Source organism: Rattus rattus, chromosome 1 (genome assembly GCF_011064425.1).
Source record: "Rattus rattus isolate New Zealand chromosome 1, Rrattus_CSIRO_v1, whole genome shotgun sequence".
NCBI classification, from domain to species: domain Eukaryota; kingdom Metazoa; phylum Chordata; class Mammalia; order Rodentia; family Muridae; genus Rattus; species Rattus rattus.
This window is the reverse complement of record NC_046154.1, coordinates 70,229,916-70,256,121: the sequence shown is the minus strand read 5'-3', so window position 1 is coordinate 70,256,121 and position 26,206 is coordinate 70,229,916. Positions and strand designations below refer to the sequence as shown.

Below are 26,206 nucleotides of genomic sequence, written 5' to 3'. Positions count from 1 at the left end.
TACTCTGTGTGGATATGTTTCCCAAAGCCCAGGATTGTTTGATTACATAATAAGGGTATGTCTAGTCTTATGAAGCAAATGAAGTAAAAGTAAAACTGAGTAAAGTGTCTTTCAAAGTAGCTGTAGCTTCCTGTTTCCTACCAGGCTACCATAATGTAGCCTCGGTTGTCTTGGAACTTGAGAGTCTGCTTGCCTCTGCCTCCCAAGCGCTGGGTTGGTAGTATTCCAGATTTTTGTCATCCCCATAGGTGTGTAGTGATTTCCTTCTCATCTGACACAGGATGTAGAATGCTTTTCATATAATTGTTTCTACATATCTTCTTAGGTGAGGTCTCCATTAAAATTTTTGTTACAAATATATTTTTTAATTTTATATTTTTATCAACTTTGTATATATTTATACCACATGCCTGTGGAGGCCAGAAGAGGGTGTGACATTCAGAGCTGGAGTTACGGATGTTTCTGAGCTGCCGTGTGGGTGCTGGGAACTGCTTCCCAGGTCCTCTGCAGCAGCACATGTGGCTGTCACCACTGAGCAGTACCTCCAGCTCCCTTAGCTCCATGCCTAATCATTTTCTTCAAACTTTATTATTTTTTTTTTAAAATTTTTGTTTCTTTTGAGGCAGGGTTTCTTTCTGTAGTTTTGGCTGGCCTTGAACTCACAGAGATCCACCTGCCTCTGTCTCCTGAGTGGTGGGATTGAAGGCACGTGACACCATTCCCCTGCCCAAACTTTCTTATTACTGAGTTGTTAAGTGTTCTTCTTATATTTTGGGATACTAGAGATTTGCTTGGTTTTCTATAGTTAGCCTCATTTTTAAAAAATCACTAGCTATTATCAAAACAAATGGTAAAGATGTATTTGCATTCGTAGGAGTTACTTATCAGTGGCTGTGAAAAAAATACATGTCCAAAGGAAGCTTATGGGAGAAAGAGTTTACTTTGGCAACATGTGGTAGGCACGGTGGAAGGAAGTCACATCATTCTCAAGGGCAAGCACAGCAAAGCTCTCAAGGGCAGAGAGCAAAGTGGAAGGTGGAAGGTGAGGCTTTAAGCCCGTAGCCTTCTCACAGTGGGGCACTCCCTCCAGCAACGCCTCACCACCTAAGCACCAAGTGTGTATGAAACTTTAGAGAGGACATGTCTCGTTTAAGATGCCACAGCACTGTTCAAAAAAGTGGAATAAGCCAGGCGTGGTGACACAGGCCTTTAATCTTAACCACAGCACTCAGGAGGCAGAGGCAGGTGCAGCTCTGTGAGTTCCAGTCCAGCCTGGTCTACATAGTGAGCTCCAGGAGAGCCAGGGCTCTGTAGAGAAAGCCTGTCTCAAAATAACAACAAAAACAAAAAGGAAAGAAAATCGGAATAAATGCGAAGTTACTTAGCACCCAAGTAGGCACACAGTGCTTGCTTTCTAATGTTACTTGCTTTTAAAGCCTTCCTACTGAACTGTGTATGTTAAGACTTCATCTAAGCCTATGCGGACATCTTTTGATAGCTATGTCCCCAGTTGTATGCTTTCCGTTCCCAGTATGAATGAGAAGGAAGGTTTACTGTGAACCCGGAGGAAGCATTGCTGGAAAGGTAACAAGAAGCTGATAAGTGGCCTTTGATTGTCACAGGAGAAGTTTGAGTTTTATCATGGTGCCGTTAGACTTAATCAAGACAGCTACATGGATGAGCTATGCTTCAGAAAGGAAGTTCTGTTACAGCATATGGAGGGAACAAAGGGCCAGAGCCACCCAGAGCAACAATTATGCCAAGGCTTTTGATTCTAAGACCTGATACCAAACACCCTCTAATGAAGCACCTGGCGCCTGAGCCTTCTGCGGAGGTTATGGAGGGGTCAAGGGGAGTGAATCAGGGCTTAGCCCTCGAGGCACAAGGAAATCTTCCTGACACTCTGCTGTGGCACACACACACACATGTGCCTCTAGGCCTCCTTTTGATTGCTTTATGTTTTTCCATCCTTTCACCTAGAGTTGTCATTTTAAAAATGCCCCCAGGTGTTCATTGCTAAGTGCCCAGGAGAAGGGAATGAGTGACCGACTACAAGTGTCTGGGTAGGAAGGAACAGGCACCAGACCCAGCGTTTGGCAGCAGGCACAGAGAGAAGATGGAAGGCAGAGAGGGAAGGCAGGATCTCGAGTGTAGGAACTGAAATCTTTTTTTTTTTTCTTTTTTTCGGAGCTGGGGACTGAACCCAGGGCCTTGCGCTTGCTAGGCAAGCACTCTACCACTGAGCTAAATCCCCAACCCCAGAGACTGAAATCTTAAAGGCAAAGAAAAAAAAAAAGATATTCTGTATGCTTTTTTTTTTCTCTGAGAGTTTAAGCTCTATGAACAGGCAGAAGAATAGTTTGGGCAACACATGATAAACTGAGAAAGTTAGGTATAAGATATTTTGATGTCAATACTACCAGCTAAGAGCAGCATCATGGCACAAACCTTAAGTTCAGCACTGGGAGGCTAAGGCACAATGATCACCAGGCCAACTTGGGCTGTGTAGCAAGACCCTATTACCAAAACACCACTATTACCAAAGCAAAATACTGCCTCGCATTAAAGCAGAATTGTTGAAATAAGAATTAAAAATTCAGGGGCTGGTGATATGGCTCAGTGGTTAAGAGCACTGACTGCTCTTCCAGAGGTCCTGAGTTCAATTCCCAGCAAACGCACGGTGGCTTACAACTTATCTGTAACAGGATCTGATGCCCTTTTCTGGTGTGTCTGAAGAAAGTGACAGTGTACTCATATAATAAATAATCTTGAGGGGGGGGATGAATCTAAGATTTCAAATTCAGATATAAATACTCAAAGTTCAGGACTTAGCATTCACTTCTGCAGGACAGAACAAGCTTACCAGGTACCAAGTGAAGGCTGAGGGCACGTTCACGGCAGTATGACAGTAAGAGGCAAGAAAGTGAGTTCTGTACACTTTCTTTCTTTCTTTCTTTTTTTTTCGGAGCTGGGGACCGAACCCAGGGCCTTGCACTCGCTAGGCAAGCGCTCTACCACTGAGCTAAATCCCCAACCCCAAGAAAGTGAGTTCTGATCCTCACACGTGTGGGAGAGAAATCCGAGGAAGGCTAGGAAAGCCAAGGGGTCTTGGACTTGGTACTGAGGTAATTACCAGGTCATAAGCTGCTTTGAGGGAGTGGTGAGGGTGGATCTAATTGTCTTTCGAAAGGGTGGGAGAAACAGAACTAGATGAAGTCGTAAGGCCTTTACCCAAACAGGAGACAACAGATAATGGACCTGTAACCACCAGGGAAATACAGAAACCCTCAAAATACTCCAAGGTGATCGGATTTATTGTGTAATTACTATAATTTTCGTTTTGTTGTTAATATGACATGAAAGGCCCTCTGTGATCCAAGTTGAGCATATTTCTCTAGTAGATATTTTATCTTTTTCTCCCCTGTACACAAGGTTACTATTTTTTCTGTCCCAATTTGCTGTTATTTGGTGAACCTATTACTCTACCTTTTACACTAGACTTTACATTCTCCCTAAACTACTTCCATGTACTCAAGGTTGACTTTAGCAGTTCCTCTCTCTGAAACCCATTTCACTTTATATCTTGTAGTTCTATTACCTCACGCCATGCACTGTATTCTATAAACGCTAAAGACCAAGTAAATGACGTTTGTAAGGATTCATGTCACCCAGGTTTTCTTTAAAAAGTGTACAATGTAACATTCTCTTCTGTGATGCTGCAAGACATGATGTGTGATGTGTGGCCCATGTTTTGTAACTGCTCAGGAGGATAAGGTAGGGGATAAGAATTTGGGGTCTGATTGGGCTACAAAAGGAATTAAAAATATCTATCCAAACCAAACCAAGAAAACAAAACAACAAAAATCATCCCCCAACAAAAACCTTTCAAATAACAAAATTAAACTACATATAATCTTTAAAAAGCTCTAATCTTCCAGGACCATCAGGACTTGGTGCTAGTGGTTGTAATCTTATTTATTGTAGTTCGTCGTCTGATTCCTAAGTAGAGAGGGCTATTTTTGTTTCCTTCAGATTGTTTTCTAAGCAGTTACCTTTTCTGGCTAAAGCCTTAAGAAGCAAGGAAGGTCTTTTAAAAACCAAACGACTGACCTCGAACCAATTAAAGTTTCTCAGCAGTGCAAAAATCAGAGTTTTAATCTATTTGCTTTTAGGACTGTTGGCTTCCAGAGGCAGAGCGGGCGAGAACCCTAACACCTGGTTCAGGCTGATTACAACTAACCCGGGACAAGTTTAGCATAAAAGGCTCATTTTGTATGAACATTGGTGGAAAGAAGGTAGTGGTGGTAAGGATAAAAACCTTTCATCAAAATCCCGCCATTTTGCATTGTTCTTTAGGGAATAGGCTTTCAAAAGCTAAGGAACAAAAGAGGATTTGCTTTTCCAATCCTCTGAAGCGGCTACAGGGAGAACCAAAGCGCTTTATAAATTGTGGGCGAGGAAGGGGGAGGGGCTGAAATCTAGCAGAGATGGAGCACAAGCGAAGGCTTCAAGGCCTTATTTGCCAATGAATCCGGTTCTGCAATATTTGTAATCAAAGACGCTCAGCTGTTACAAGATGACCGACCTACATTCTTCCCACCCAAGCCGAAATACAAAAGAAATCGATGGGAGGAGGAGACGTTGTGCAGGCGGAGGACGCTGAGAGTCTGCCACCTGTGCTGAAGCCCGGGCAGCCTCTCCCTGGGGTCCCTGGCCCTGGCCTGGGTCCTAGGAGGTTTCCCGTGCCCTGAGAGCCAGCTAGGAAGCCGATTTACAGAGCAGGAATGGTTGTCACCCTTTGTTAGCAGGGAAGGGTCCAAGGCTGGAAATTTGCACGTCAATCGGTTACGGTTGTTAGGAGACAAGGAGTAGGCAGAGAAAACAGGCTCTGGAGCGCGCACTGGGCAAAACCCTCACCCGAACACGCGCACCCCACCCCTGGCGCATGCGCACGCCTGGCGCGGGAGCGCGCACGCGATTTCGGGCCGGCCCTTCTAGCGCGAGCCCGCGTTCTCTGAGTACGCGGGTATCCTGGAGCTGGGGCTCGGGCGGCGGGCGGGAGGGGAGGCGGGACGCCGGGGACTGGAGGCGAGAGGCGGGCCTGTCGGGGCGGGGCCAGGGAGGCGGAGAAAGTCGCGGCCGACCGGAGTCCGGTCGCGTGTTCCCAGCCCCCGGAAGTGGCCGTTGTAAACTTCACCTTGTAGTCTTTCTCCATCCTGGCTCTAGAGTCCATCGGCTTTCCTCAGTTGTCACTCTTTCTCCCGAGGGTTGCCTGGCCTCCCACCCCGAGACCTGAAGCTGCGTGGGGGTCGTGGGGGTGCAGGCTGGACCACGCGAGTCCGAGGTAACCGCGGGCTGTGGGTGCCTGGAGACTAGCGCCCGGGACCGGGAGGTGCTGAGAGGAGACTGGGCTTTGCAGGGAGAACCGGGTTTAGGGCTGCTAACTGGTGCGGACCCGCCTCCAGCGCAGTCGCCTAGGCTCTCCGCCCACCTTGAGGAACACGAGCATCCTTGCTCTACTACCCTGAGGACCGGTGGGGACTAGAGTCCTCTGAGCTCTATGGGATCAGTACCCAAGGATCACGCCTTTTTTTCGTGTTTTACCTCCCTTTCATGAAAATGCTACCCACGCATTAGGCACCCTACAAACGTTTGATAAGCAAAACAACTTCTGCCTACCCACCTTGACGCTTAGGAAAGTCAGCTGTGAGTTTTTAAAGCTGAAATTTGCGTACAAGTACCCTTTTCTTTTTGACTGTTTAATTTTTTACGATATTCATCTTAGGCAAATACATAACTTATCAAAAGTCGATATCAAACAGCTTCTAAGACTTTATACGTTGATGTTTTATACTTCTCATGGTATTGGAGAAAAGAAACTACCGTTTTGTTATTTGTGTTTAACAGTGCTTAGTAACGACCAAACAGTGATAGAGCCAGAAATGAAATACCTTACAGTTAAAGGCAGGGGAATGAAGCCAGTGCAACGGGATACTAGGAAAAGTGAAGGCAGTTGTCTTAGCCTGGAGCTTTCTGTGTAAATCCCGGCTCAGCCGTTTATTAGCTGTGACAGGACCTTTGTTTGCTTCTTTATGTCGGATAAGCAGAATGGGTTTAGTCTTTCAGGTTCCTTTTACTTTTTGTTTGTTCGAGTTTCTTTGTCTTACTTAGTCTTGTTTTATGGAAAGAATCAGGTATCTCCTTCACACTCACTCTCTCTCTCTCTCTCTCTCTCTCTCTCTCTCTCTCTCTCTCTCTCTCTCTTCAGAGATGGGATGAAGGGTGGTTGAGGTTGAACAAGAATGATAGACACAAAAATGTTGTGCTATTGAGCTGCGCTCAGCTCTTAAGTGCCCCCTTGCCAAGTGAAACGTGTAACCGCAGACACTCCCACACAGGTGTCGCGACTAATGAACGCAAAACTGCGTAGAAAAAGAAAGGAGATGGATTTAGTATTAGGGATTCCAAGCCCTTTCCTCTCGGCTTGAGAGCAAGTAGATAGTTAAAGAAAACAATATTATTTGGTTAGACACCCAGACTAAGAAGGTAATGGAACAGTGTCATGAACACAGGTTGTAAGTTCCTTTCATCAAGAGAGAAAAGGGTGGAGGGGCTGACATAAATACTTGATAGAATGATGGAACCTGTTGCTTGTTGGTGAGTTGCTGTGTATCTGTCTAAAGGGGGAGGAAGGAGAGCTAGGCTGTGGGAGTCCAGGGAGGCATAGGCTTTTCCAGATGAACATAAGAAAGCTTGGAGGCTGCGGGGCTGTTTTCTTGGTATAGAATCATTAGAAGTCATCAAGATAGGAGTGTGACTTTTAATTCTTCCAGTGACTATTTTGGTACAAATCATTCAACCTCTGGGAAACCCAGTTTTCTCCTTTGTGAAATGGGCAAACAGTCTGTGGAGATTAAGGGGAGGATGAGAGCGAGCATGGTCAGCTGCGTGTATGGCTCACAGTAAGTGCTCCATCCGGGGCTCTGACGCTTCACCCACCCCCTTTCCCTCTGAGCCTGACTGAGGTGAGCATGCTGCGGAGGACAAGAGGGGGCCTTGAACAGGACGTAGGAAACCCTGTGCCAAGATGGCCAACGAGTCGGGAAAGGCTGTGTTGATGTTCTTAGGCACCCGCTTTGCTTTTGCAAAGTGTGGGGTAAATTTTTTTCTTCTTTAAGGAAAATTTTCTTGTAGTGCGGTTTAATTGTTTTGTTACCTTGCTTGAGGTTTTTTTTTTTTTTTTTTTTTTTTGTGGTGCTGAGAAAAGAACTTAGATTTCCCTATTCAGGGACTTGTATTATCCCTAACTGATCTATTTTTCATTCCTTTTCTTGTTTCTTTCACTTTATCCTTAATTGATTATTCTTTTCTTTCAGATTTATTTTTATTCTGTGTACATGAGTGTTTTGCCTACCTATATGTCTGTACACCAGGTGTATGCAGTGCAGGCCAGAAGAGGGCTTTGGATCTCCGGAACTGGATTTACAGATGATTGTAAGCTGCCATGTGGATGCTGGGAACTGAACAGGGTGCTCCTTAATGGCTGAACCATCTCTCCAGCCTCCTCTTAAAAAAAAAAATATATATATATATATATATTATACATGTATAATATATATATATGTATAATTTTACGTTTTATCAGGTGTGAGTGTATGCACATATACAGTGGGAGGAATGCTTCTGCTACTGAGTGCATGTGTAGATCAGAGGTCAGCTTTGTGGAGGTGGGGTCCTCCTCCTTCATGTGGGTTCCAGGGCTAGAACTCACATCAGTAGGCTTGTGTAGCAATCACCTTTATCGGATGAGCCGTCCTGTAAGCCCTCTACTTGGTTATTCTTAAAAAGAAAACCTGTTTCATCATCATTATTAATAATTTATTATTATTAAAATTATGTGTATATTTGTGTTTATTGTGTATATATCCATGCATATGAGTGCAGTCAGAAGAGAGTGTGGGGCCCTCTAAAACTGAAGTTACAGGCAGTTGTGAACTGCTGTGGGTGCTGGAAATCAAACTTGCATCCTAGATGAGAACTTCACGCTCTTTACTGAGCTATCTCTCTCTCCAGCCCTTGGTTAGTCTTTGCTTGTATTCGTTACATCCTTTTGAATCCTTTTGCTTGCTTCCTTCACCTTGAAGTTTAATGCTTTTTCAATAGTGTTTGCATGTATATTTGTGCGGGAGTATGTGCATGTGCTTGCATGTTCCCTCAGTGGTACCTCAGTGGAATGGCAGGTGGTTGTGAGCTGTGAGCTGCCTGATATGGTGTGGTTGCTGGAACCAACCCAGTCTTTTGTAAGAACAGTGTGTGCTCTTAACCACTGAACCATCCTTCCAGAACTCATTTCCCCTGTTTTTTATTTCTCTTTTGGGGCATTTTTTCCCCATTAGCTTTTATGTTCCCCTCAATTTAATTTTCATGACTTAAGTGATGTTTTCTTTTATTCCTAGTTCTTTCTGATTCTTGTCACTGTACCATTTAAAATATTTTTTCTTTGTCCTCAGAGACAGTGTGTCGCTATATAGCTCTGGGTGGCCTGGAACTTGCTGTGTAGACCAGGTTGGCCTAAAATTTATAGAGATCCACTTGTCTTTTCCTTTCAGGTACTGGGATTAAAGCCTGTGCCATGTCCGTCCGTCCATCTGTCCTTCCTTCCTTCCTTCTTTCCTTCCTTCCCTCCCTCCCTCCTTCCTTCCTTCCTTTCTTCCTTCCTTCCTTCCCTCACTCTCTCCCTCCCTTCTTTCCTTCTTTCCTCCCTTTCGTTTTCTGACAGGTTCTCACTGTGTATTTCTGGCTGCCTGGAACTTGCTAGGTAGACCAGGATGGTCTAGAACTCACAGAGATCCCTATACATCCACCTGTCTCTGCCTCCAGATTCTGGAACTAAAGGTATGTGCCACCTTATCTGGTACTTTTGTCAGTTTCTTTCTTCCTCTCCCTCCCTTTTTCCCCAAGGCAAGGTCCCCCTGTGTAGCCCTGGCTGTCTGGAACTCTCTGTAGACCTTGCTGGACTTGAACTTGGAGATCTGCTTGCTTCTGCCTGCCGTCTCCTCAGAGCTAGGACTAAAGGTATGCACCACCATAACCCTTGCCTCTTTTTTGTCTTTGCCTTTTCCTGACTTTTTTTTTAAAGTTATTTCGAAGTAGTTATACTTTCATCAGTCTTGTGGATATATCTTTCATATATACATAGGGTATAGTTTTGTTTTTTAACTCTGTGACCACACTCTATTTATTTTCGTTTTTTAAAGATAAGTTTCTCCCTGTAGCTGTTCTGGAACTCATTCTGTAGACAAGGCTAGCCTCGAACTCAGAGATCTGCCTGCCTCCGCCTCCCAAGTGCTAGGATGAAAGGCTATACCACCACTGCCTGGCTCTTTTGCTTGTTTTTATGGGAGATAGGTGGGCCTACAGCTTGAGAGTGAGGCAGTGCTCAGGTAAACTTCTCTAAGTTGATAGAACAACTCCACACAGCCACTTCTCTCTGTATAGTAATGCTACGGGGCCTTACCTTTGAGATCTTTCCTACTGTTTCCTCCTCAGTTTGGTTGGAAGATCCCTCCTCCCTCCCTCTCTCCCTCCCCCTCCCTCCCTCCTTCCCCTCCCTCCCTCCTTCCCTTAGATTCCAGACACAGAAGTTTCTCTTCAGTGCAGGAAGGATCTTACTTAGCAGGCCACTCTGAGAGTTCACCAGGCTGAGCCAGCTCTTTCATGGCTGTTTTACGATGTGCATTTCAAGGGCCCACTGTTAGAATGGGCACAGCTCTCCCACTTTGATCTACTGTTCTCAGATAGTCTGCAATAAATATTGGTTTCCTCCCCAGGGTTCTGTCAGATGCAACCTTGTTCCTTTGTTCTCTAAGGATTCCCACTGCTTCTCTGTGACTTTCTTGGCTGATGGTGTCTTGCTTAGTGTTATTCAAGGTTGATTGCATTCTCTAACTGGTTGCCTTCATTTTTCAGACTCCCTTCTTTACATTAATAAGGTAATTATGCTATAGAAAAAGAAGCCAAGCATGGGACTCACACCTGCAAACCAGCCCTCGGGAGGTAGGGGTAGGAAGATAGGAGTTAAGGCCAGTCTTGATTATATAACAGATTTGAGGGCAGTGAGCTTCATGAGACTTTATCTCAAACAAACAAACAAACACCGAGGAGTGGTGGCTTATGCTTTTAATCCTAGTGCACAGAGGCAGACAGATCTCTGAGTTCAAGGCCAGCATGGCCTACATATTGAGACTAGCTAGGGCTACTCAGTAAGGACCTGTCTCAAACAAAACAAAACAAGCAAAGCAAAATCAACCAACCAGCCAAATCTCCCCAAACTGAAACCAAAACCAAAAACAAAAACCAATGAAAAATAAACCAAGAGCCTTAAATCAAGATACATAGGTGGTTTGAGAACACATTCTTCTACTGTTCTCTTGTCTTAATGCTGTTCACCTTGAAACACTTCTACCCTTGTCTGAATATTTTCAGACTGTCAGTGTTAGCTTTATACTGTTGTATAACAAGTTTCCACAATGTCAGTGTTTTAAAACCATGCACACTTGCTCATGGGGGTGGGTGAAGATGTGCAGGCCTTCTGCTTACCACACTATCTGTGTGAATGATCTGATCTGGATACTGGGGTAACTCTCTGTGGGACTCTGTAGAAGCCTATGTCTAGAAGACTTTAGACTGGAAGATGTTTGGTGACTAAAGACACAGAAAAAATGAGTTCTTTCAATTTTCTTTTATTGAAACAAACTCAATAAATTTCATAAATTGTTTCTTTCCCCACTTTTCTTCCCAAGACAAAGAAGAATAAAAAAAATATTTTTAAGGTTGTTAGTTTCTAGAGTCTGGATAGATGGCTCAGGGGATAAGAGCATTGAATGGTCTTCCAAAGGATCTGAGTTCAATTCCCAGCCCCCAAATGATGGTTCACAACTCAGGTTCCAGGGGATTTGACTTCCTCTACTGACCTTGGAGGAAACCAGGCACACATGTGGTATACAGACATATATGCAAGCAAACACTTATAAAAATAAAAATTTTAAAAATTAAAGTCATTTTTGTTATTTGTGTGTGTGTGTGTGTGTGTGCGCGTGTGTTTATGAAGAAATTTAGGCCCCTGTACTTGTTAAGCAGGTGCCCTACCATTGTCTCGAATCCCTTGTTCCTCTCAAATTCCTTCCCCATAGGGTAAAACAGAGGTCTTTTTATGCTGTTGGACTACATAAGTACACCTGCACGTGTGGAGATTGTGTGTGTATGTATTGTGGTTTTTTTTTTTCCCACTCACAAAAATGAAAGCCCATGCTGGATTGGAGAGATGGCTTAGAGCACTTGTTGCTCTTGGAGAGAACCCAACTTAGAGTCCCAGTGTCTGCTTGATGACCACAACTGTCTGTAACTCCAGTCCTAAGAAATCTCACAGCCTCTTTTAATATCCACAGGATGTACACAGTGCACACACATAATAACTCTCAGACAAAACATTCATACACATACAGTAAGATTATTTTTAAATAGTCCTTTGATCCCTGGATGTTACTGAGTACAGAAGAGTCTGTTTACTAGATTCCAACTCCTCTCTTCAATGTTCTGAAGATGGCTTGTTTGGGAGTCTAATCGTTGGGAATATCCTGGTAGTGTGAAAAGGTTTTGGGGGGCTGGAGAGATAGCTCAGCAGTTGAGAGCACTGGTGGTTGTTCTGGAGGACCAAGGTTCAATTCCCAGCACCTACATGGCAACTCACAACTGTCTATGACTCCTGTCCCAGGGATCCAACACACCTCACACAGACATACATGCTGTCAAATCATCAATGTACAGAAAATAATAAATTATTAAAAAATTTTTGGACTTTTGGATCTGGGGTAGGGAGATACAAAAACAAAACAGAGTAAAAAGCCAGAATAAAAACAAACCAAAGCCCTAAAATGTGGCTAACTGCTGGTGTCTTTTTCTTACATTCCCTTATTGGGTGACTGGTCTTGGGCAAGCCGTTTAGCTTTTCTGCCCCAACTTAGGTTCTTTAATGGAAGCAAGGGATACAAAGGCAGGGTAAGGTCATGCGGTATGTCACTTTCTGAACCATCTGAACCTTGCAGGAAGTGCTGGGGCTTTGGAATCTGAGTTATGATTGGGGGTTTGTTCCTTTATCTCTGTTCCTTTCTTCAGGCTATTTCTATTCAACCGTGTGTCTTCATTTTGTCCTTGCAGTGCTGTAGGGAGCAGAGCTCTAGGTGCAATTGTGGATGTTTGAAGTGCAGTCCTGGATGCTGCCATGGGTGCTTGGTAGATGAATGACAACAACCCTTGTCACAGCTCTGCTCAAACTCACTTATTCCACATCTGGAGAGATTAGATTTGTCTTTTATGAACTTGGCTAAAATTCCATCCTGTTTTCCCAGAACTGAATTATTCCTTCAGCCGCATAAGTCACTGTTTGCTGGGTCAGTATTTCTCAGCACTAGGATTTTGCTTTGGTCTTCATCTACTTGAATAGCTTTCTTTCATGGTTTCTTCCGGGCCTTGGTTAGTGGGGGGAGAGGCAGAATGTGTTGACACCTTTCTTGTCTTGTTTTTCTCTCTTGGGTTCCTTTCTATACTCACATATCACTAAATGATTATTTTATTATATCCTTTCCCAAACCAAATGACTCAGCCATTCCCCTTTATTGGGGATCATTAAGCTTTTCAGAGTTCCATGACAGTAATAAAAAGGAGTAGTGGCTGAGCCTTGGATTTGTTGTTTTTCAGAAGGCAGAGCTTGCTGTAAACTCTTTTGGGCAGAGGAAGGATGTTCAAAGATTCAAGTGTTGCCTGAGGCCATATACTTAGGAGGTGCTGGTTGGATCTTGCTTCAGGCCTCCCAGTTTAAAGTTCAGTCTTTCTTAGTTAGGACACTGGGTTTTAGGTACTGTAAGGAGGTATTTGTGGGACATTGATAGTTGCCTATCAAATATTCAAAACATCAAGTATTCAGAGGGAATTAAGGGAACGTAGGGAAAGTGGCACCAATACTCGGCTGTGTTTACCCCCACTCCAATTTTTTGGTTTTTTTTTTTTTTTTTTTTCGAGTTGGGGACCGAACCCAGGGCCTTAAGCTTCCTAGGCAAGCGCTCTGCCACTGAGCTAAATCCCCAACCCCCCCCACTCCAATTTTTAAAAAATAATTTTCTGTACATTGTTGATTTGACTGTCTATCTGTGTGAGGGGTGTTGGATCCCCTCACACAGATATAAACAGTTATAACTGTCTATAACCGAAAAGTAACATGACTTACATGCTTGGAGCCGTATAATGTGGAATATCTCCTATAAGAGGTTTCAGAAATTTGCCCTGAGTTAAGGGATTCTTGCTCCCTCTTCGGAGGAAATGGGTTAAATTATTACATTAATTTATGAATGAAGTCCTTTTGTACAGATATGTAAGAAATGTTTTCATAGTGATGTTGATGTGGTTTGATCTCTGGCTTAATTTTTGTTCTGCTTATAGCACCACAGATTTGCTAGTGGTAACTTACTGCTCTGGTTGAAGAAAGCGGTGTAGTTTCTCTTTCCTAGGAAACACCAAAGCCATTTCTGAATCGTATGTTTGATTGGGTTATTACCTATTCTGTTTTACGTATTTTGAGTCTTTGACTAAAAATGTCTGGAATTAAGAAACAAATGATTACGGCAGCTTTTGTTGGGAGCACGTTCGCATGTTCAGTGACCACACTGCACTACAGTGAATATCCTCTTTATTTTACCTGAACTGTGTTCCAAGCATTGGTACTATATCTTCCTTTCCAAGTGCAAGAATATAATTTGTCAAAGGTTGCTGCTGTGACGCATGCCTTTAATCCCAACAGGGAGGCAGAGGCATGCAGATTCATGAGGTCTACAAGTGAGTAACAGGACAGCCAGGGCTACACTGAGAAATTCTGTCTTGAAAAAACAAAACACAAGCAAACAAAGGATAAAAAGCCCTATAGTTTTATTATCATTGCTAGTGTCTGAGACTGAGTGCCGCGTGTCCCAGGCTGGCCTCCACCTTACTAGTAGCTAGTAGAGAGTGATCTTGGGCTGGATCCCACCTCCCTCAGGAGCTGGGTTTATAGCTGTATGAACCACACCCAGATGTATACTATAGAGTTTTGGAATTATCTGTGTTCTAGTCTATATAATAATTACAAAATTAGCAAACAAGTTTATAGATCAACATAAAGCTCATCTCCAGATTCAAATATAAAACTGCTGTTGTATTGTTTATTATTATGTTCACAGACTTTAGTCCATCTAACCCGGAAGCCACAGACATCACCATAAGGAAGTATATTTTTAAGAAGCAGTGAGGTGTTTTGAAAAGGGTTGAAGACTTACCATGAGTTTAAGCACGTCAAGTAATGCCACTGCTGGGGACACCCAAAGGTAAGCTCCAGTATCTTCCTTTGCTTGGGCAATGTTCTGGATTGCAAGAACCAGGGAAAATTAAGTGGGTGATGAAGCTAATTGCAAGGATTCTCGATGGGATGGTTAGGGAAGTAGGTTTCTTGGACTGAAAGAGCAGCGGCACCTTCTAAGTATAGAATTGGCTCTCGGGACCCCTTGTGTTCCGTTGTTAACTTGGATCATAAAGATCGGTATGTCCAAACATTTCCTCTCGCCAGAGACTTGCTTAGTCTGCATAATTCCCATTTCCGCCCCCGTGTTTCCATGTTTCTATTTGTGCTGGCCATTACTCTCCTTGCCATAGCCTCTGTGCTCTGCCTCAGTGCAGCAGCTCTGACTTGACCGCCTGCACGCTCCGTTAGTGCCGACTGCTGCTCTCCGGAAGGCACCTCACTGGCACTGTTCCTCTTTTGTGTGTGTGCCGTGAGACCCGTCTGTCCTTGGGAAGATGCATTAGTACACTTACCTCTGACGCCGGAGTCCATAATACAAAGCAGACCATGCTGAAGGGTGCGATTTTTTTTCCTAAGTGTGTCTTTCAAGTAAATAAGTCCAGTAATTGAAGTAGGCTGGCCTGGTGTCTGGTGTGTGTGGTCTTAGCACTTGGGAAGCAGAGGTGAGAAGAATTGATGATTTCAGGCGGTCTACTAGAGCAAACTTCAGATTAGCCAAGGCGGCATGGTGGGACCCTGTCTCAAATAACCAAAGAACAAAATGGGAAACTAAATGTTTAGAACTTTTGTAGTCACAGAACAGAGTGACAGCTACAGAATGTAAAAATTGAACATTTGGCGTTGTCTGTCAGTTGCCTCCAGTAAACAATTTAAAATATTCTGCAACAGACTCACACAGGTTTGCTATGGATAATTTTTTTCTTTTTTTCGGAGCTGGGGACCGAACCCAGGGCCTTGCGGTTGCTAGGCAAGCGCTCTACCACTGAGCTAAATCCCCAACCCCTGGATAATTCTTATCTAATTTGTTATTTTTGTTTTTTTGAGACAGGGTTTCTCTGTGTAACCCTGGCTGTCTTGGAACTAGCTCTACAGTAGACCAGGCTGGCCTCAAATTCAGAGATCTCCCTTCTCTGCCTCCTTAGTTCTAAGATTACAGGTGTGTGCCACCTCCCACCAGCCAAAGCTACGGATAACTTCACAGTCTGAGCAGGATTGATAGAGATATGATAAGTAGAGGATATGATAGAGGATTGATATGTATGTATATGTAATCTTACCTCTTAGAGTTAACTATGGATAATTTTGTCCAGATGAAGTTGCAATATATTATATAAATATATACTTCAGAATTATAATAATACCCCACATTATTTATTATGCCTTTTCACTTATGGAGGAAATGTCAGTAGTCAGTAGACATCCATAATACATATGCTTAAACTTTTATTTATTACTTACACACCCCCGTGTGTGTGTGTGTGTGTGTGTGTGTGTGTGTGTGTGTGAGAGAGAGAGAGAGAGAGAGAGAGAGAGAGAGAGAGAGAGAGAGAAGAGGAGGAAGAGAAGAGAGAATGTGCGTGAGGGTAGCCAGGGAAGCCAGAAGAGGTCGTCACGCCATTGGACTGACATTATAGGCACTGAGTGCTACACAGTGTCAGTGCTGGGATTCAGACTCAGGTCTTCCAGAAGAGCAGCTTGTTCTCCCAACTGCTGAGCAGTCTCTTTGGGCTCCCTATATTTTTATTGGAGAAGTCTTTACTCAGAATTCTAGAATCTGAAGGAAGTTATTTACCTAACGTGCTCCCTATGTGTGTAGCTTTGTCCTTCTGGATTATTCATGTCAGTGGACTCATGCATCTTTTGTGTCTGGCTTCTTTGAGTTTATTCTTGAGATTTATTACATTGTAGCACATATGGCCTTTGTTTCTTTACAGATGACTAACATTCCATTCCTTTGGAAGGATTTACTACATTTACTTGCCCATCCACCCGTCAGTGGGAATTTGTGTTGGTTCTCTTCTTGGCTGTTATGAGGAATCCTGCTGTATGGAAGCATTACATTGTCATTGTTTCTGTTTCTCTTTGCTCAGGTTCTCAGGAGCAGCACTGTCCGATCATATAGCAAATTTATGCTAAAGTTTTTAAGAACTCTAAAAACTTGGTTTTGTTGGTTTCTTTTGTGGGGTGAGGGTGCTGGGAATGCAGTCCTGGGCCTTGCCTGTGAGGGGAGGTGCACTGCTCCTGGGGCGTGTGCCCCCCCTCATTCTCCTCAAGTGTGCTGGGAAGTTAAGAGCATTTGCACTTTATGAGGGTGGGACTGGAAAGAGAGGAGGGTTGTGATGGGGGTGTAAAGTGAATTAAAATAAAAACCAGACTTCCAGGGCTGGAGAGATGGCTCAGTGGTTTAGAGCACTGACTGCTCTTCCAGAGGTCATGAGTTCAATTCCCAGCAACCACATGGTGGCTCACAACCATCTGTAATGGGATCTGATGCCCTCTTCTGGTATATCTGAAGACAGCAACATTGTATGCATATACATAAAATAAATAAATCTTAAAAAAAAAAAAAAACCAGACTTCCAGTCCAATATGCATTTTTCCCCTCTCTTTTCCCCTCTCTTCCGTTCTTCCTCTTTTTACCATTTAAGACTTCCAAATAAAAGTTCTCATAGAGATAGACAGTGGTGGTACTTGCAGTCTTAGGGCCTCACATAGGCAAGGCAAGCACTCTACCACTAAGTACCACTAAGCTATAGCCAAAACTTCTTTTAACTTTTTGAGACCAGCCTCACCCTTACAAATCCCTCCACCCACCGCTCCCTTCCCTTCTCCTAAGAGAAAAGGACCCCCGCTTGGGCACACCCCACTCTTGAGGTATCTAGTCCCAGCAGGTCTAGGCACCTCCTCTCACACTGACGTCTAACCAGGAAGTCCAGGTAGGGGAAGGGGATCCATTGGTAGGGAACAGAGATGGAGATGTCATGTCAGAGCAGCTCTGGGGAGGCTGAGGCAAGTGGATCTCTGCGTTTGAGGCCAGCCTGGTCTACAGAGCAAGTTCCAGGACAGCCAGGGCTACAAAGAGAAACCCTGACTTAAACCCACCCCCACAAAAAAATCTTGAATAACATTGTGTTAATGGCCGTCATCTTTGCTCCATTCTCTTTGTTAGAGGAACCTTTCAGTCTTTGACTGTTATATATGCCAGGGGCATAGGCTGTCTGTAGATGTTCTTTATGAAGTGGATGCTTTGCTTGGTCTGGTGGTACAGGACTGTAATCTTAGCTGATGAGGAAGCTAAGGCAGGATGATCACATGATCAAGGCTTGCCTGGTCTACAGGGTGAAGTTAAGACTAGCCCGGGCAGCTTGGCGAGGCTTTTCTCAAAAAGTTAAAAGAAGGCTTGGCTCTAGCTTAATGGTAGAGTGCCTGCCTGGCCTGTGTGAGGCCCTGAGGTCAGTTCCTAATACTGCCGAGTTTCTTCTTCATTCTTCTTTGTTAATCTAGGAAAGGTCTATCAATCTCATCTTTTCAGAGAACTAACTATTGATTTCACTGGTTTCTATTTATTCTGTTTTAGTGATATTGAAAGAAATTAAAATTGTATATACATATTATTGAATCCACATCCCCCCCCCCCAGGTCTTATTGCTGTTGGAAAAACACTTAATTTCTTGGCGACCAGTCTCTCTCTTAATTCCTGGAAACCATCACGTTTAGCTCTCAGAGATAGTTTTCTTCTTTATTGGAGTGATTGGACATCTTTACAATGTTACTGTTTGGTTTCTCAGCTCCACCTCACATAGTCATAATCGAGTTTCCAGTCATGTCTGCTTCCTTCCTCTTTCCACCTGTGAAGACAGTCTTGCTTAAGTCTGTTACTCCACATTATATTGTTATAGTGAGGTCAAGCTTCAGCCGGGTCAGCAGCCGCAGGTGTAACAGGTCACCGTGCCGAGCAGCAGTGACCTGCAGTTCGTGCTCCGTATCAAGCTGGACAAGAAGATTACTTTTCCAGGACTGAGCTAAAACACCTTGCCAAGGCACCTCTGAGTAGAAAGGGTTTATTTCCACTTGCAGTCAGATCTCAAGTCCCACTCCATCACTGAGGGAAGTGAGGGTAGGAACTGAAGGCAGGAACTAAAGCAGTGCCCCTCTCCCCATAAATCATTAAGAAGCCATTTTCTCACAGACTTGCCTACAGGCAAATGTGACGGAGGGAGTTTCTTAATTGAGGTTCCTCTTCCAAGAGAACTCATACGTGTGTGAAGCTGACACACATTCAGCAGGGCAAAGGTAAACAACCGATACCCTCAGTGTTCTGTGCTTTAAACCTTCCCCACAGCCTGCTTTGAACTCTTAATCAGTTATCGGCCGCTTGCCACCTTCTGCTGTTCTAGCTGTGACTCCATCTTCACGTGCCCTGGTGCTCTACCTGGGAACATGTTCAACAGTAAGTCTCACTCTTCCAAAGCACCCAGCTATTGATAGGACTGACTGGTTTAAATACAAATCTTGAGCACTGTGATGTATTTTCAGTGGACAGTATTTTGTTTCTAGTAAAATATGATGGCGTTTCCCCCAAGTCTGGCGGTGGACACGTTTCTCTGGGTTGTGAATTTGTTATCCTAGGATCTTATATTCTGTTTTAACAATAAGCTATAAGAAGTATTAGAATTTTTTATTGCATTGAGAATTACATTTTATTATGAACTTACTTTGTAGGGTGAAAAGTGCCTCATTGGATGTAAAACAAATGCTTAAAAATGAAACAGAGTCAGATATCACTGCTGATCTCAGAAAGAAGCTCCACCGGGCTAAGAAGGAGAAGTTAGAGATGACAACAAAACACAATGCAGAGGTAGAATTTATTTTCCTCCCACAGAATATGAAAAGTTGAGTTTTCAGCTGTGTGTGTTGGCATGCACTCCGTCCCAGCTCTTGGGAGGCAGAGGCAGGGAATTTGTGAGTTCAAGGCTATCTTGATCTACAGAGCGAGTTCGAGGACAGCCAGGGATACATATGGAAACCCTGTCTTGAACCCTTCCCCTCCAAAAAAGTTGAATTTCAATTTTTGGTTTTTTTTTCATATTAAAAACCACATTTAATTTTGGTCACTATGTCGTTCTTGTGCTTCAAAGGAAATTGCAATAAAGAAAACACTTTTATACAGCAGAATTATATAGGGATATTAAAGTTGAACTTTAGCTAATTATGTTTATTTGTATGTTGTCTTAAATGTATTTTAATTAGTTAATTCAAACATTTTATTCTTTTTTTTTTGTATGTGGGAGTACATATGTCACAGCACTCATGCAGAGGTTAGAGGATAATTTGTGTGGTACCTTGTTTTGCTGAATAGTTTTATGTCAACTTGATACAAGCTAGAGTTATTTGACAGTTAGAAAATGCTTCCATAAGATTGGGCTGTAGGCAAGCTTGTGATTTTTTTAATTAGTGATTATGGGGGAGGCCCAGCCCATTGTGGGTGGGATTACCTCTGGGCTGGTGGTCCTGGGTTTCATAAGAAAGCAGGCTGAGTAAGCCATGGGGAACAAGCCAGTAAGCAGCATCCCTCCATGGCCTCTGCATCAGCTCCTGCCTCTAGGTTCTTGCCCTGTGTGAGTTCCTGTCCTGACTTCCTTCGATGATAAAGAGTGGTGTGGAAGTGTAAGCCAAATGAACCTTTCCTTCCCAACTTGCTTTTTGGGTATGGTGTTTCACTGCAGCAATAGAAACCCTGATTAAGACACTTGTGGTACCAGGGGCTGAAACGGAGATTGTCAGATATAGCAGCAGGCACTTTTACCAGTTGGAGCATCCTGACAGCGAGATGCATTTTATTTAACAAGCTCGACACGACCAGACACCTTATTTGATGGATGTGTTCAATGACAGAAGAATTTATACATTAGAAAAGTGTTTGTTAAGTAACCCAGACCTTCCTCAAACTCAATCCTGCCTCAGCTTCCCAAGTGCTGTGATCTTATGTGTTATTATTGTACATGGCTTGAACCAGTCACACTTTTTAAAATTATAATGTAGATTCCTTTAGGATGTGAGTTGTGGAACAGTCTTTTTCTTAAGTACATTTGTATATAAAGTTTTATTTAGTTTAATTCAGAAGTTATCTTTGTTTTTGTTCTGTTATAGCATATTAGTGTGTATGTATTTCATAGTATGTATATTTCATGTACAGTATGTTTATTCCCATTTTAAGAGAAGTCATAAATTATATGTGTATATCTCTGCTTTTTGTATACTTACTCTTCATTTCTATATTTAAATCTTAATATCCTTTTGTGTTTATATGCTAGTGAGCTACATTCTCAGGTCTTTTAAAAATTTTTTTTAAAGATTTATTTATTATATATAAGTACACTGTAACTGTCTTCAGACACACCAGAAGAGGGAATCAGATCTCATTACAGATGGTTGTGAGCCACCATGTGGTTGCTAGGAATTGAACTCAGGTCCTCTGGAAGAACAGTCATTGCTCTTAACCACTGAGCCATCTCTCCAGCCTAGCATTTTATTTTTTAATTGAAAAAAATTTCTACAATATATTTTGATCACTTTCCCCCCTCCCCAGCTTCTCCCAGCTCTTCCTGACCTTCCTTCCCACCCAGCTCCACTCCCTTTAAAAAAAAAATCACTTTAAAAACAAAACCAAACTCATAGTATTTCTACTCTTCTTCAAACTATCAGAAAATTTTATTTTTATTTCTTTTACAAAATTTGGTTCATATAGTTTTCTGTAGCATGTAGGCCCTTGACCCAAGAGCTCTATAACATTTATTTTTCTTATTCTACCTGCCACATCACAAATATTAGTTATTATTTAGTATACAAGTTATTTATAAATGATAAATTATATATTCATTGACAATATAATTTTTGAGTGAGAACATTATAGATCATTACATTCTAATTTCTTTTTTAAATATTTATTTATTATGTATACATCATACAGCTTTCTGCCTGCATGTATGCATGTATGCCAGAAGAGGGCATTGGATCTCAATACAGATGGTTGTCAGCCACCATGTGGTGGCTGGGAATTGAACCCAGGACCTCTGGAAGAGCAGTCTGGAAGAACTCTTAACAGCTGAGCCATCTCTCCAGCCCCTGTCATTGATATTTTAACTAAGAAAAATACCACATTATTCACTAACTTGTACTTTGTTGCCATTTGCTTCTTTTAAACATTTTTTATTTATATATATGTGTTCATATGTGTCATGTGTGTGTGGGTTACCCTGGGAAGCCGGAAGAGAGTGTTGGATCCCCTGTAATTGGAGTCCCAGGTGGTTGTGAACTGCCCCTCATGATGCTTGGAACTGAGCTGGGGTCCCCTGGAAGGGCAGCCAGCACTCTTCACTATGGGCACCCTCCTCAGGCCTACTTGCTTCTTGAGTACCTTTGGGAGAGGACTACATGAAATTTTAAGTGTTTGTCATGTGTCATGCCTTTTTGTTTTCTAGGAATGATTTTGTGATTCAAATGCACAATTTCTCCTTTGTTTATTTAAAAAGGCTTTTCTTCTAGTGGAGTCTCTGTAAGGCGCTTATGATTGTCACCTGGTAAAGCAGTGTTTCTTTCCTAGTGTTTCAGAAAATGTCAGACTATGAATTCTGGTAAACACAGAGCGAGGTTTCCCTAAGAAATGTAAATGCGAGTGTTATGCAGTCTCATCAACTTATAGACGTGTTGAGTGCCAGTTCATGAGCTCAGGAATCTGCTGTTTTTAGCTGTCCAGCCATGAGAGCCAGATTGCCAGGCTGCGGTCTGAGGTGGAAAAAGGAGAAGCGCTGCGGCAGCGTCTGGAGTACGACCTGGCTGTCGTTAGGAAGGAGGCTGGTCTGGGAAGACGGGCGGCGGAAGAGAGACTGGCCGAGGCTCAGCGGATTCAAGAAAAGCTCTGCGGTAAGGCAGCTTCTCCTCCCCCAGTTCAGGGCAGAGCTTTATCCCCTGCCCGTGCTTGCTGGTGTTCATCCATGCTGGATCTTGTGTGGAGTTTTTCACCCATGGGGCTAAATGTGTGTTTGTAAGATGTTTACATTCTTCTGTTTCCGTGTTGGGGGTTTAACCCACGGATTCGTGGGGAGCAGGCAAGCACTCTGTCACTGAGTTGGGCTTTTAGTTCTATATTAATTTATTTTGAGACGTGTGTGTGTGTGTGTGTGTGTGTGTGTGTGTGTGTGTGTGTGTGTGTGTGTGTGTGTGTATAAGGGTGTGATATATCCCAGGATGGCTCACACTTCTGTGTAGCTGAAGATGACCTTGAACTTGTGCTCTTCTTGCATTCAGATGTTTTCCACTGCTCCTGACTGATGTAGTGCAAGGGTTGACTAAACACAGTGCTTTGTGAATTACTAGTCTAGTAATCTACCAGCTGAACTATATCCTCAGCCCAGTTAATATTCCATATTCTTTCATGTATAGAAAAAGAATACAGAATTCTGCTAATCAGGGATTTAGGATTCTAATTCTTTAAGCAATATGCAAAATCATAAAGCAGGTATATGTGTGTGTTCTATATATACTCTAGACCCCTTTATAATATATAATTTGAGTCAAAATTTCTAGCCAGTCTGCATGTTCAAGAAACAGTGAAAGTGACTGTTGATTCTGTAGGTTTCTGTGTCACTGCATTAGATTGTATGCCTTGAAAAGAAAGATACTAAATTTAACCCTCTGAATCCTGTTATGTAGGATTTAGTTATAAATATGTAAAAATGCATGCAGATTCACTTAGATTGCCATATAGCTAAAGCAAGCACCAGATCTGTTATAAACAAGTACATAAATGTAAGGACTGTGTTCTGCTTATATAATGAAATATTACTCAGCCATAAAAAGGACCAATACTAATACATCAAGTTAATGCATCTTAGAATATATTAAGTGAAATTTTTTATACATGAGGACATCTCATGTGATTTTTTTTTTGTACATAAACTTCTATACCAGGAAAAGCTAATTGTTAGTGAATAAAGTCTGAACAGTAGTTTTCCATGAACTGAGTAGGCAGTAGGCAAAAATATGAGGGGGCTTGGGGCTGGGAAAAGACTCAAGAGGTTAAGAACACTGACGATCCTTCATGAGGACCTGGGTTCAATTCCCAGCACCCACAGAGTGGCTCAAAACAGTTTGTTTTTTTTTTTTTTTTTTTTTTGGTTCTTTTTTTTTTTTTCAGAGCTGGGGACCGAACCCAGGGCCTTGCGCTTCCTAGGCAAGCGCTCTACCACTGAGCCAAATCCCCAACCCCTCAAAACAGTTTGTTAACCCCAACCAACTCCTAGGAACCGAACACACTCTTCTAGCTTCCATAGGCACCAAGCATGCAAGTGGTAAACATATATGTATGTAGGTGAAATATGTTTCTATATAAATAGAAATTAAAGAAATACAAAGGGTTTTAGGTTAAAGTTTTTTTTTTTTTTTTTTTTTATATTTTGATAACGGTCTGGATCACGTCCCGGGTATGACATTTAGGTAAGCTAAGAGAAGTGTAACCTAAAAATCTTACTTGCTCATCTCAGTGTATGTGAATTTACTTACAATAGTAAGACCGTATTGTATCCAGTTAGCAGTCACATTAGCAGTTTTTCTACTGATGAATTATATGAGTGAGCTGTCCTTGTGGTTAGAAATGCATACACAATATGATAGAGTGCCCGGTATAAATGGGTGTGTGCATAGATGGATGAATGTCTGATAAAACAAATTTAGCAAAAATGTAACCATTCCCTAGGGCAGGCTGGATGGTTTTAAACATTTTCTGTGCATCCGTGTTTCACCTACAAGCTTGTCTGTGCACCACATTGGTGTCTGGTGTGCACATGGAGCCTGCAGCTGGCCCCTGATTCTTAGCTTTCTTTCAAAGGGCATATTGCTTGGGAACCACTCCCATTTCCTAGCAGAAGATAGAGTGCTTAAGCTCTGCACATGGTCGAATAGAGGGACCTGGCAAACCCAGGAAGATCACAGCTCTAGTATAAGTGTATAGGAACCATCTCCTTCAGTTCTCTTTCCTGCTGTCTTTCCAGAAGGTGCTACCTTGGTCATAGGAATTTGGAGGCCTTTTCTGTGAGTGACCTCATCAAGCCAAGAAGAAAAATCTAATGATACCGATGGTGCGGGTATCTCAATAAACGATACAGTTAGATTATCCGCCAGTGGGGCTGGAGAGATGACTCAGCAGTTAAGAGCACTGACTGCTCTTCCATAGGTCTTGAGTTCAATTCCCAGCAACCACATGGTGGCTCACAACCATCTGTAATGAGGGTATTTGACATCCCCTTCTGGTGTGTCTGAGGACAGCTATAGCATAGTCATATACATAAAATAAATAAATCTTTAAAGACAAGATTTTTATCTTCCAGGAAAGACCACAGTTCTGAGCTTGTCACTCACAAGGTCAGAATCCAGGCAATGGGGATATTGTCTGTAAAATACATGTGGAGTTTCTTTACTCTTCATCAGACATGCGAGGTGGATTCGGATGGCTCTGTGTCTGTCCTTGGGGCATTCAGACCCTGTTGTGAGCAGGAATGAGAGAAAGGAAAGGCTTGTCTGGGCTGGTGGCCTGGAAGGAACTCTGTTGTCTTGAGAGTGCTTGGGGTGTGAGGGGGGTGGAGGGACAGCCTACTCTGAGATGGTTTTCAGTGTTCCAGCTCTTTATTCGGGCAGGGTTAGAGGCTGTATAAACCTTGGGGAGTGGGTATGGGTTTGGGGGTGTACATTGTCGGCTGAGGCTGAGGTGCTGGGAATGAACGCTTCATTTGAATGGGGGGAATTCCAGGCACTTGCTGGACATGTCCTTATAGGGAGAGAGGAAGTTAAACCTTTAATTTTGTCTTGAGGCTACATCCAAGCAGGTAAAAGTGGAGGTTGAAAAGATACTTGTGGGGTTGGGGATTTAGCTCAGTGGTAGAGCGCTTGCCTAGCAAGCGCAAGGCCCTGGGTTCGGTCCCCAGCTCAGAAAAAAAAAAAAAAAAAGAAAAAAGAAAAAAAAAAAAAAAAAAGATACTTGTATGTGGCATGGAGGCCCAGAACAGGGAGAGCGATCCTTACTCTTGCTGGTCTCAAGATGAGATTTTTGGGGTTTGGACAGGTCTCTACCTCACTCTTGCTCCCTAGTTAAGAGCACTTGTTGCTCCTCTTTGGTTCCCAGGAAGCTCCCCATCATATGTATCCAGTTAGAGGGAGTCTAACAGCCTCTTCTAATCTCCGAGGGGGTCAGACACACATGTGATGTTCATATGTACATGCAGCAAAAGACATAAAAATCTTAAAAAACATAAAGTAGCTCTAGATGTCACCGACTTCTACAAGACAAACATGGAGCTGGAGTGATGGCTCAGAGTGTAAGAGTCTCAAGCATGAGGGCCTAAGTTCCAATACCCAGCACCGGCAAGCCAGCATGGCCAAGCATACACATGCACCTCCATGTTGTAAAGTCCACTCCAGTGTTGTCAGGCCACGGACAGGAGGCTCGTCTGGCCGTGCTGGCCAGCAGCAGAGCTCCAGATTTAGTGAGAAACCCTGTTTCAGAGGAATGTGGTGGACGATGACAGAGCAGGGCCGCTGACACCTTTCTGTGGCCTTTGCACATACCACACACTCATACACACGCAGCCTGTGTCTGTGTCTGTGTGTCTGTCTGTGCATGGGGGAGGTCAGAAAAATAACCTTTTCAAAGTTAGTTTTTCCATTGTGGAATCTGGGAATAGAGCTCAGGTTATCAGGCTTCTGGGGCTAGGCTAGTGATTTGACCCACGGGGCTAGCTAGTGATTCGCTATTGCAGGCCAGGATTT

General features: G+C 43.0%; 1 protein-coding gene across 1 annotated transcript in view; it reads left to right on the top strand.

Moving 5' to 3' along the window:
• The first annotated feature begins 5,147 nt into the window (after positions 1 to 5,147).
• The window catches only part of Ccdc171 (coiled-coil domain containing 171), a 197,631-nt gene continuing 176,572 nt past the window's right edge, over positions 5,148 to 26,206 (top strand). The window contains exons 1-4 of the mRNA XM_032902286.1: positions 5,148 to 5,344; positions 14,268 to 14,411; positions 19,109 to 19,244; positions 22,135 to 22,309. Of these exons, the coding sequence (XP_032758177.1) occupies positions 14,365 to 14,411; positions 19,109 to 19,244; positions 22,135 to 22,309 (358 nt within the window). The 5' untranslated portion in view covers positions 5,148 to 5,344; positions 14,268 to 14,364. The remainder of the gene's footprint in view (positions 5,345 to 14,267; positions 14,412 to 19,108; positions 19,245 to 22,134; positions 22,310 to 26,206) is intronic.